General features: G+C 37.3%; 1 protein-coding gene across 1 annotated transcript; it reads left to right on the top strand.

Moving 5' to 3' along the window:
- The first annotated feature begins 9,246 nt into the window (after positions 1-9,246).
- LOC115954311 lies at positions 9,247-10,031 on the top strand. The gene is made up of 2 exons (XM_031072235.1): positions 9,247-9,652; positions 9,727-10,031. Exons 1-2 carry the CDS (start codon positions 9,247-9,249, stop codon positions 10,029-10,031), a joined length of 711 nt encoding a protein of 236 aa, XP_030928095.1.
- Positions 10,032-11,217: the final 1,186 nt, after the last annotated feature.

The following is an 11,217-nucleotide window of genomic DNA, read 5'->3' as shown; positions in this document are numbered from 1 at the left end:
TCATGAAATGTGGATTACTTTGATATATCAGGAGTGAGATCTAATTCAATAGTCAAAATCTCAGTATGTTGGGGAGTCACAAGTAGTGCTAAAGGAACACATATTCTCAAAATGGAATTCATAGTCTCTTTGTAGAGATATAAATTATTCCCTTGAGATAAGTTTAATGAGTTTGGTTATTCAGAGTGTTAGGCCTAACCACTTTAGTAAAGAGTTACTAAAGTTGATATTTTATGAATTTTGATTTCATAAATATATATGAATAACTTAAATGATTAAATTGGGTACTAAGGATTAAGAGGTAGTAATTTTTAAAATGACAATTATATATAATGACTTTGTATTACTACGAATATTTTTATGAAAGAGTTAATTGTTTAAATAATAAAGTCTTGGGATATAATTTTATTAATAAAGCCTAGAGTGCAATTATATTTATATAGTGATATTAAATATAATTAATTTTAACTTTAGGCTTATCAAGAGTTGACAAATAAGCTCAAAACCCATTGGAGTTAGAGATTTATTTGTCCCTTTGGTCCCATCCCGCCCGATTGGGCTGGCCCAAAAGGCTAGCCCAATTAGATAATCAGTTGTTTATTTAATAAGAGTTATTAAATAAAGTAACTATTTTTTACAGTTAAAAAAAAAAAACTTATTAAAAGAGAAAAATATAGTTTTCTCTAAATTCATTCTCTCTTGAACAAATGCATACATAACTGATTGAGAGACCATACATCTTGGGCATATGTGGAATTGGGGTGATGATTGAAGGTCTTCAAAAGTTTGAACTTATTTTGTTTTGAATTTCACTACATCAAGGTACGCCTTTTTATTCTTTGTTTCTAAAATTCTTGATATCCATGTTATCTCACATGAATGAAGTAGATCCTTGTGTTGCTTCCGCTGTGGGTTTTTGTATGAGATGCATAGTCAGTTTTTCCAGCAAATGGTATCTGAGCAAACTTCAATATCATGCTTGTATAACATGTGATTGTGCTTTAGAATTTAAATTTTTCTTTAAAAAAAAGTTTTCTTATTGTTTCAAAATTATGCAGTAATTTTTTTTTGCATAATGATTTTGTTCTATAAACTTTAAGCCCATGTGCCTTGATTAATATATAAGATATATTATTATTAATTTTTTTTTAAGGCCACGGTTTTAGTTTTTTGAAATGTGCCGTGTGTGCTTTTATTTTGGTGTAGGACACCATCTACATTAATTGCAAGTGGGTTTTTTTGGGGGGGGGGGGGGTGGGGGATAAGTTTATGAACTAAATCTAAAAGATATCATTTTTTTTTTTTTTTTTTGGCACCGTTAAGTTTCAAAGAGAAGAAATAATCCCAACATAGTAAGTAAGAAGAATGGAAGTTGAGTTCTCTACACTAGCCCAACGTACAAGTGAAGAAGAAGACGAGTTGCATCGTAGCGTCAAGAAATTCAAAGAAAGCAATGGTGCAAGAAGCTTCTTGCCACCTAGGAAATTAGTGAGCTACAAGGATAGTCATGTGGGAGATATCCCTAGAGTGTAAGAGCAGGCTTTTAAGTTTAGCCAAGATTAGGAGGAAGGTTATGAGTCAGAAGTTGAGATGGAGCCTTTAATAGAAGGTATGGCTGAGGTGAAGCTTTCCAAGGAAACTAAAGCTCGTATTAGAGTGCCTTGGTCGAAAGCCTTGATAGTGAAAGTGTATGGTAGATCTGTTGGATTCCACTACCACACTTTCAAGATCAATGCTTTATGGAAACCAACGGCAAAGATGGATTGCATGATGTTAGGTTCTAAAGACTTAGGTTTTATGTATTTAGAACTCTAATTCATATTGTTGGCAAACCATGATCAAAACAATGTGTTTAGAAGTGTTTTAGTCTAGCTCAAAGTTGTGCATTTATGTAAAGTTGGAATCAAGTTAATGCAAGAAAGCATTATGCCTTTTAGCCTGGCTCGATCGATCGAAGCTTAGGCTCGATCGATTAAAGCTCGGGCAGAATGTTTTTCTGCCGAATTTTCCAACTCAACTCTATGCGTTTTAAAACGTTTTTCGGATTTCTTATTTGTCCTAAGTATAAAAGGTAAACCCTAGCCACGTTTTAGTGTTGCTTATATTGCGGTTTGTGTAAATCTCTTGTAAGATCTAGAGGAGCTTTCATTTACACAAACTTAGGGTTTTCAAGGAGAAGATTTATCTACACCTTGATGATCAATTTAGTTGCTGCCATTGAAACTTAAAGAAAACACAAGCGGGTGTGCTTGTATCTGGTGGTGAATCCAAGAAAAAAGGAGTCCGTGGATTTGGAGCTTGCACATGGTCATGTCAATAAGTTCTACTGGTTGGTAGCAATAAGAAGTCGAGCGTGGGGGCTTGTAAGTCTTATTGTATGAACTTTGATTCTTTCAAGATAGTGGATTCAAGTTTACCTTGAGGATAGCTAGGTCAAATCCTCCCCAGGTTTTTACCGGTTTGGTTTCCTAGGTGATCATATCTTGTGTTATTTATTTTCCGCTACTTTGCATGATTTGATCTTTGTTATTGTGATAACCTAGCCTTGTTTAATTGGACTAAGTAACAACTTGGCTAATTACCTAGGTTAAATCAATTTTTTTAAGGGGTCTAAAAAACTATCAAGTGGTATCAGAGTGGGTTGCTCTTTTGTTGTTGATCCTTTGATCACTGAGCTGATCCTTGACCCCTGTTGTCATGGAACACGGAAACTCTCTAGTTATTCCTCCTCACTTTGATGAGAATAATTATGCTTATTGGAAAGTAAGGATGAAAGCACTCCTGAAATCTATTGTTGAGAGAGTGTGGAACTCCGTTGAATACGGATGGGAGAAGCCCACTACTCCTGTTAGTGAGTGGGAAACTTCTCAAAAGGAAGCAGCTGCATTTAATAGCAAGGCTATGAATGCTATCTTTAATGTTGTTTCTATGGAGGAATTTAAGAGAATCTCTAATGTTGAGGTTGCTCATACTGCTTGGAATATCCTCCAGACTATGCATGAAGGCACAAAGGCTGTCAAAATCAATAAATTGTAGCAATTGACTTCTAAATTTGAAAGTATTAGGATGTCTGATGATGAATCTTTTGATGAATTCTATGCTAAACTTAATGATATTGTTAATTCTGCTTTTAACTTGGGTGAAATCTATGATCAACCTAAAATTGTTAGGAAGATTCTTAGATCTTTAACTGAAGACTTCAGACCCAAAGTGACTGCCATTACTGAAAGCAAGGATGTGGACTCCATCCCTGTTGATGAACTTGTAGGATCTCTTCAATCCTATGAGTTGGATCTACCTAAAACTACCAAATCCAAATCAATGGCTCTTAAGTCAGTTGATGATGTTGAAGGTGGTTTGATGATGAGCTCTTTGCTACAGAGATTGCTTACCTTGCCAAGAATTTTAGAAACTTTATCAGGAATAGTAATAGAAAGGCAAGAGGCACAAACACTGCTGAACCTAGAAACTTTAGGAAGCGTGATCCCACTAAGGTTAACAATAATGATAAACCTAGAGAAAAAGTAGGTCAATCTTCCAATAATTCTTTGGGCTCTCAGTGTTTTGGATGTTAAGGGTATGGACACATGAAATCTGAATGTCCGTCCTACCTATTTGAAGTCTAAGGGTAAGGCTATGGTTGTAACCCTTAATGATGGTGAAGTTTCTAATAATGAGTCTAATTGTGATGAGGATGGAAACTTCATTGCTTTCACTGCTACTGATGTAGTCGATGAGAGCATATCTGTTGAAGAGAACCCTTCTGATGGGGAACTCTTGAAGAGAACCCTTCTGATGGGGAACTCTCTGAAGATGCAGATCTTCAAGAGGCCTATAATAAACTTTGCAAAGTTGCTGCAAAGGATGCTATGAATGTTGAACTTGGCCTGAAGAAAATTGAATCTCTTGAGCTTGAAAAGAAGAATTTGCTTGTTAAACTGTTTGATGCAAATGAACTTTTGAACAATGTGAAAACTAAGAATATGCTTTTGCTTGATAAAGTTAAATCTTTGGAACTTAATTTATCTGTTGCTAAATCTGCTAGTTCTAAACTTGATCAAATGTTGAGTGTTCAAAAGTCTGCTTCTGACAAAACTGGATTAGGTTATGTTGAAAGCATCTCTGTGTCTGCTCCCCATTCCACAAAGTTTGTTCCTTCATCTTCTTCTTCTGAACCTTTTGTGAGTGAGATAGTGAGTGAAACTGTCAAACCCCCTGTGAGTGAGGTTGTCAAACCCATAGAAGTTTCACCATCTAGGAAGATTATGGTTGATCTAAAAGAGTCTAAGTCTAAGAAGCCTACCCTATCTAAGGATAAGACACATGATAAGCCTGCATGGGTTCGTCACTTTTGTGGAAAGTCTGGACACATTCGTCCAAACTGTTACAAGCTGTAAGCTGCAAAAAGAGCAAACAAACCAAAAGTACCTGTGCCTCAAGCACAAGATCCTATGGTACTTATTGGTGAATTGGTAAAGGCTTTAAACCTATTTTCCAATCCTGGAGTTGGTAATCATTCCCATGTAAATAAGAACTCCAATGCTCATGGTGCATCTAAAAGGTTTTGGATGCAAAAGACTCGAACTAATTGAGTCTTTCTGACATGGTCCTTGTGCTTCATTACTCTACCCTTTGTGACCATTGTTCTTTGGTTTTGTTTTTGTTTATTTTTTGTTTTCTAGGATTTGCATTGCATAACATTCATGCATTTCATTCTAGGTGTTTTTTTAATAAATAAAAAAATAAAAAAAAAAAGGGAAGAAAAAGGAAGCAAATTTTGTTTTGTACTATTCTTATTGGTTTTTGAGAACAAGGTTGGTCAATTTATTTTCACATAACATGTCTTTTGTACCTTGTTTCGCTTTGATGAGCTTACTTATTGTACTTTACTAGTTGAAGCTTTGTAGTGCATGTTGTGTGAGAAAGATGTTTATGGTTTTTGATTACTCTGTCTTAATCTTGAAGTCACATGTTTTTGAATGTTGGACTTGAACTTTTAGAGAAAGGCATAAATAACCATCTCACCACTATTCACTAGCCAATCATGAACACCTTAGTGCATATCATAAGATTTTGTACTCGAGAAAGTGTAGCACATGCACAAAAAGAACATAAGGTGAAGCCTCGATTTAAATTGCTTAATACTTAAAATTGGTGTGTACTATTAGGTTTCATGCCAAACTCACATGACTTAAAATTTATATGTATATTATGAGACATAAATACAAGAAACTTACATGATTGCAAGTTTATGATCTAGGAGATGTGGGAGTTATATGATGTAACTTTTTAGGTAATAGTCTCTTTTAAATTCTTTGTGATGAATTTTGTAGACTTTGTGATTGATTACTATTCACATATCTCCTCACATGTATCTTAAACTTTTGCTAGTTGCACACACTACACGAGTTGCTCTTTGCTAAACTTTGTATATGTTATTGTGTGTGTTTATGGTCTGACCAACCAAATTTTGCAAATACTTTGAATTTTGTGCAAAATTAATTTGTTACTTGAAAATTTATGGAGAATGCAATAAATTTTATTTTTGGGAATTTGGGCTTAAAATTCTTATTTTTGAATATCACATCATCACATACTCATGCATTTTGTTCTTAAATTTCAATGCTTTGAGTTGATTCTAATTGTTGTTCAAAAACTGTGTTTTTCCTCAAATTTAGTGAGCCTTTGCCCATTTCGATCAATTCATTCTGTTTTTCGATCAATCGAAATTTTTTTAAAAAATGTTAGAGAGAGGCTCTGTCTGTTTTGATCGATCGAAACTGATTTTCGATCGATCGAAAACTTTTCAAAATGTTTTGTTAACGTCTCTGTCTATTTCGATCGATCGAAACTCGTGAAACATGTTTTTTAAAAAAGTCAGATTTTCTTTTTCAAAAAAATTTCAACCTTTCCTCTCTCTCCGACTTGGCTAAGGCTCCACCAAAGATTTTTTGTCGTTTTCTTCTAAGATTTTTGCAAGGTTTTTGTCTTTGAAGGCCGGTAAGTCCTTTTTGCCCTTTCTTTTGCATTTTATTTCATGATTTCATGCATTTTTCATGCATATTCATTGGGTATTTTCGACACTTTTCATATTTTGGGGTTGTTGATGATTCAAACCTTTTTTGGTGAAATTGATCATTGGGTTTTTGTTCTAGGATGTTATATTAATGATCCTTGATGGTTAATTTGATCAATTTTATGGTCTTTGAAATATTGAAAGTTCTAGGGTTTGAAATTGATCCAAATTGGGGATTTTGTCAAAATTGGGTTAAATTGATGAAATTGGCTTGTCAAATTGATGTATTTGGTCATTAATTTTTGAACTCTATCATGCCTAATGATCAATTCGTCAATATCTTTCAAATTGAACAAGTGGGTTTCAAAATTTTGGGGCTTTTGTGTTAATACCTCTATGTTCAAGCCAATTTTGTGAATTTGAACTTTTTGGACTTAATTGCACTGCATTAGAACATGCATCATACCATTTAATTTTTTCATGCACCATATAGATTTTTATTCTATATTTTTTTGTGCTAACTTGCAGTCTGCCCTTGGTTTTGTCTTTTGTGTTTTTGTTCTTTTGCTCTGTGTTTTGGTCCTTATCCTAGCACCATGCCTAGGAAAACTAGAGCCCATAGGACCCCTTCCACTTCCTCTGAGTCTCCCTCTAGGAGTGAGGTGTTTAGAAATGATAAGTGTAGAGAAGCCTTTGATACTTTGAACAGTAAGCGTAAGATATGGGCTGAGCGAGCTGTTGTGTTAGATGAGATTGATTCGGCCATTAGGGCTAACTTTGAGTCTAGAGGTTGGTTGCCTCTCTTAGAGATAGATCATCCACCCCCGACCGCCCTGATTAGAGAGTTCTTCTCGAACCTTTCTTGCCACGTCTATGATTCCAACACCCTTGTTAGCAGTTGGATACGAGGTGTTGAGTTCACCATTACCCTTAGGGTAGTGGCTGAGGCTCTTGGGGTTCCGGTTGTTCGGGAGCCTAACTATCCCTATGATGAGTCATCCTCATTATATGTTGTCATGTCATACATCACTGGGTCATCTATCCAGTGGGGTTCTGATCCTCGGATCATGTCCGCTGAACTTACCGAGACTGCCTATCTTTTCTTTGGAATAGCGTGTCATTCTTTGTGGCCTATTTCTCACTTCCACACCATCCCTTTAAAGCGATGTGTGTTTTTGTATGCGTTTGTTTCTAGAGCGTCTATCTGTTTTCCTCATTTTTTCCTTCGTTCTTTAAACGAGGTTCATAGGAGTTCTGCTGTAGGGCATGCACTTATTCATCCTATTTTCATTCATAGGATTTTGCTCTTTTTAGGTCTAGATGGTTTTCCGTCTGGTGAGCCTGTGCATGTTGTTGCTCCCATAGGTGCCACCTTTCTTCGACAAAGGGCTGCTCACTTGAGAGTTGCTCCTTCACGTCATAGAGGTGCGGCATCTAGCGCTGTTCCCCCTCCTCCCTCTTCTACAGGTGCTGATGATGCTGAGACGTCTGGTGCTACTGGTGCTGGTGCTGGTGCTGATGTTCCTCCACTAACTACTTCGGATGATTCAGACATTCGACGTATGTTGGATCATGTCTTGACCGTTCAGGCGGCTCATGGACAGATTTTGGTGGACATGCTCGATGAGATCCGTGCCTTGCGTGCGGAGTTGGCGCAGTTTAGACCACCTCCCTTTTTATGATGGATTTTTGTTTGCCCTTTGGCATTCCGTCACAAAAAGGGGGAGTACTTTGTAGAGTTTTTGCTTTCAGGGGGAGTATATTTTATTTTGGTTGGAGCTTGTGAAATTTAGATTGTATCTAGGTGCTTCACTTTGTATTTTACCTTTTTAGCTCTTGCCATGTTTTTTATGGGATATTCATGTTAGGGGGAGTATTATTATTTTTTTGTTGGTACTTTATATGTTTCTTGTTTCAAACTGTTTATTGATTTATATTTATGAGTTATTCATTGATATATGTCCTTATTGTGTGTTGTTTGAAATCAATAATTTAATTTGTTTACTTGTATTGTTTCCACACATGCGGTTATGCATTTTGTTTAGTGTTTCAAGAAATATACAGGTTGATTCAATTGAGCTGCTGTCTACACTTGCAACTGATGGATAGTAGTTAGGATTGAATTTGTTTTATGAGCATTATTTTTGTAAAGGACTTTTTATTTTGTAAACTTTGAGCGTCTAGTTGTGTTTTGTCACGAATTGCCAAAGGGGGAGTTTGTTAGGTTCTAAAGACTTAGGTTTTTATGTATTTAAAACTCTAATTTGTATTTTTGGCAAATCATGATCAAAACAATGTGTTTAGAAGTGTTTTAGTCTAGATCAAAGTTGTGCATTTATGTAAAGTTGGAATCGAGTTAATGCAGGAAAGCATTATGCCTTTCGGCCTGGCTCGATCGATCGAAACTTAGGCTCAATCGATCGAAGCTCGGGCAGAATGTTTTTTCTGCAGAATTTTCCAACTCAGCCCTAGGTGTTTTAAAATGTTTTTAGGGTTTCTTATTTTTCCTAAGTATAAAAGGCAAATGCTAGCCACGTTTTAATGTTGCTCATATTGCGGTTTGTGTAAATCTCTTGTGAGATCTAGAGGAGCTTTCCTTTACACAAACTTAGGATTTTCAAGGAGAAGATTTATCTACACCTTAATGATCAATTCAGTTGCTGCCATTGAAGCTTAAAGAAAACACAAGCGGGTGTGCTTGTATCTGGTGGTGAATCCAAGAAAGAAGGAGTCTGTGGATTCGGAGCTTGCACGTGGTCTTGTCAGTAAGTTCTACTGGTTGGTAGCAATAAGAAGTCGAGCGTGGGGGCTTGTAAGTCTTATTGTATGAACTTCGATTCTTTCAAGATAGTAGATTCAAGTTTACCTTGAGGATAGTTAGGTCAAATCCTCCCCAAGTTTTTACCGGTTTGGTTTCCTGGGTGATCATATCTTGTGTTATTTATTTTCCGCTACTTTGCATGATTTGATCTTTGTTATTGTGATAACCTAGACTTGTTTAATTGGACTAAGTAACAACTTGGCTAATTACCTAGGTTAAATCAATTATTTTAAGGGGTCTAAAAAACTATCACGTGACCTTGGGCAAATGTTTCTTCCTGATTTGTTTTAGTTGCAGTGATGACTTTGACAATGTTCTTTTGGGAGGTCCTTGGTTTATAGGGGAGCATTTTCTTGCAATCAAGCCTTGGGAACCTTATTTTAAAGCTTTTGAGGCTAAGCTCACGTCAATGGCAGTTTGGGTTAGATTGCCTGAATTGCCAATTGAGTTCTATGATGCGTCTGTGTTAAAGGAAATTGGAAGTGTCATTGGACCTGTCTTACGTATTGACTCTTATATGGCCTTGGAGACCAGAGGAGGTTATGCAAGATTATGTGTTCAGTTAGACTTGGATAAAACCTTGATCAATTCTATTCGGGTGGGAAGGCTAGTTCAAAAGGTTTTACATGAAGGCATTTCTTCTCTTTGCTTTTGTTGTGGTAAGCTTGGACATAAGCAGGATAATTGTGGGCTAAAAGTGAGGAAGCCAAGTGGAGAAGATGAAGCTCAGGTCTCGTTGAAATCCAATGAGATTAGTGAGGAAGTCCAACCCGAATCCAACTATGGGGCTTGGATGGTAGTAATGGGCCTACCAAGTCTGTTAACCCATCTCAAGTTAAAGCTAGGGGCAATCTGGACCTTTCCCAAGCTTCTGTGCATGTGGAAGTAGGTGATGATCTTAGCAAGTCCAATCAAAGAGATTCGGTAGACTCTAGAGAAGGGATTTCACGCATTGTGGCAGCTCAAAACTTACGGAATGGCTTAGCAGACCTTACGGATGAGATTGCACATGCTGTGGCAACCCAAAACCCGGAGATTAACCTTGAGATGAGGAAAGATTGTGTGATGGAGGAGTGCATTAAGAATCCATATGCTGAGTGTCAGCAGGATATGAAACAAACTTCAGGAAACAAAAGGAAAGCTTTAGCAAAAAATAAGGGCAAAGGAAGTGAAGGTCTAGGGATTAGGAGTTGAAAGAGTCTAAAAAACTCAAAAAGCCAAAAACTGCTATCCCATTACACCGAAGGTAAGAGCAACTTGCTTTTGTCAACAAGAGATTTGGGGAGTGATAATCAACCTGGGAATGGAAAGGATAGTGATAGGGTTAACCCCTCTGCCACGGTCTGGATGGGCTATTTGGTACAAAAACTGAGTGATGGCTATTCTAGACGAGATAATTTCTCAAATAAAAGCGGTGCCGACGGAGACTCAATGGTGGTTCGAAGAAGAGCTGGGGCATGCTTGGAAGCATCTCTTCCCCATAACACTGGAAAGCATTAGATTGGGGAGTCTTCCATTGGAGCACAATGTGTGGTTTCTCATGCCCAATCCGTGGTGGAAGTTCCTCACAAATGTTCTAGAGGTCTCATCGGAATTGGCGGAGGAGCTAAGCAAGCAAAGGAGGCCATCCATTGTGCCCCATTGGGATGAATCTAGGTGGATCATTCAAGAGAGGAGACTAGTGGATTTTAGAGGGATGGCCACGGCACACTTGGGAAATGACCCAACTCTGAAATTGATCCAAATTATGGCTCCGGTGAAGAAATGCAATGTACTTCTGAATTGTAGAGAGGATATTTGAGGCATTCTGAAGCACATGATAATTTGGAAGCCAGAATGGGGGGCATCCAAGGATCTTTTGAGGAGGATGGGGTGGAGTATGGTGGAAGCAATGGCAATGAATACTAACCCACTAGGGATTGTGGCACCGTTTGGTCAATTTTTCAAAATGAATGTGTTACTCTAGAATTGCAGAGGTGCTTTGAATCCGGATTTCAAGAGGAGGATTTTGAAATGGCAATAAATCATAGGCCAGCTATATTTGTGGTGACAGAAACTAGAGTTGTAGGAGACAGGGTAGCAAAGATTATTGAAGGGTTGCCTTTTGATAGGTCTATTACTACGGACATAATTGGCTATGCTGGGGGCTTGTGGATTCTCTGGAAATCGGAGGAGGTGGGGATTCTTCCTCTATCGTCCACTAAGTAGGAAATTCACGCTACTGTTAAGGTGCGTTCTTCCAATCTTACCTGGCTTTTATCTGCTATTTATGCTAATCCTAGGTTGGTTGAAAGAAGAATTTTATGGGAAAATTTAAAAACTATGGCCCATCTCCACAATTTGCCTTGGTTGATGCTAGGGGACTTTAATGAGGTTCTTT

The sequence above is a fragment of the Quercus lobata genome, chromosome 1 (genome assembly GCF_001633185.2).
Source record: "Quercus lobata isolate SW786 chromosome 1, ValleyOak3.0 Primary Assembly, whole genome shotgun sequence".
NCBI classification, from domain to species: Eukaryota; Viridiplantae; Streptophyta; class Magnoliopsida; order Fagales; family Fagaceae; genus Quercus; species Quercus lobata.
This window is presented reverse-complemented; position numbering and strand designations above follow the sequence as displayed.

What these genes read in the sequence shown, in the direction of transcription:
- LOC115954311 (XM_031072235.1), top strand. Translation starts at nt 9,247, where the DNA reads ATGGCAGTTTGGGTTAGATTGCCTGAATTGCCAATTGAGTTCTATGAT. An exon ending in GGTAGTAATGGGCCTACCAA is followed by an intron (nt 9,653 to 9,726) that starts GTCTGTTAACCC and finishes ATGTGGAAGTAG; the next exon opens with GTGATGATCTTAGCAAGTCC.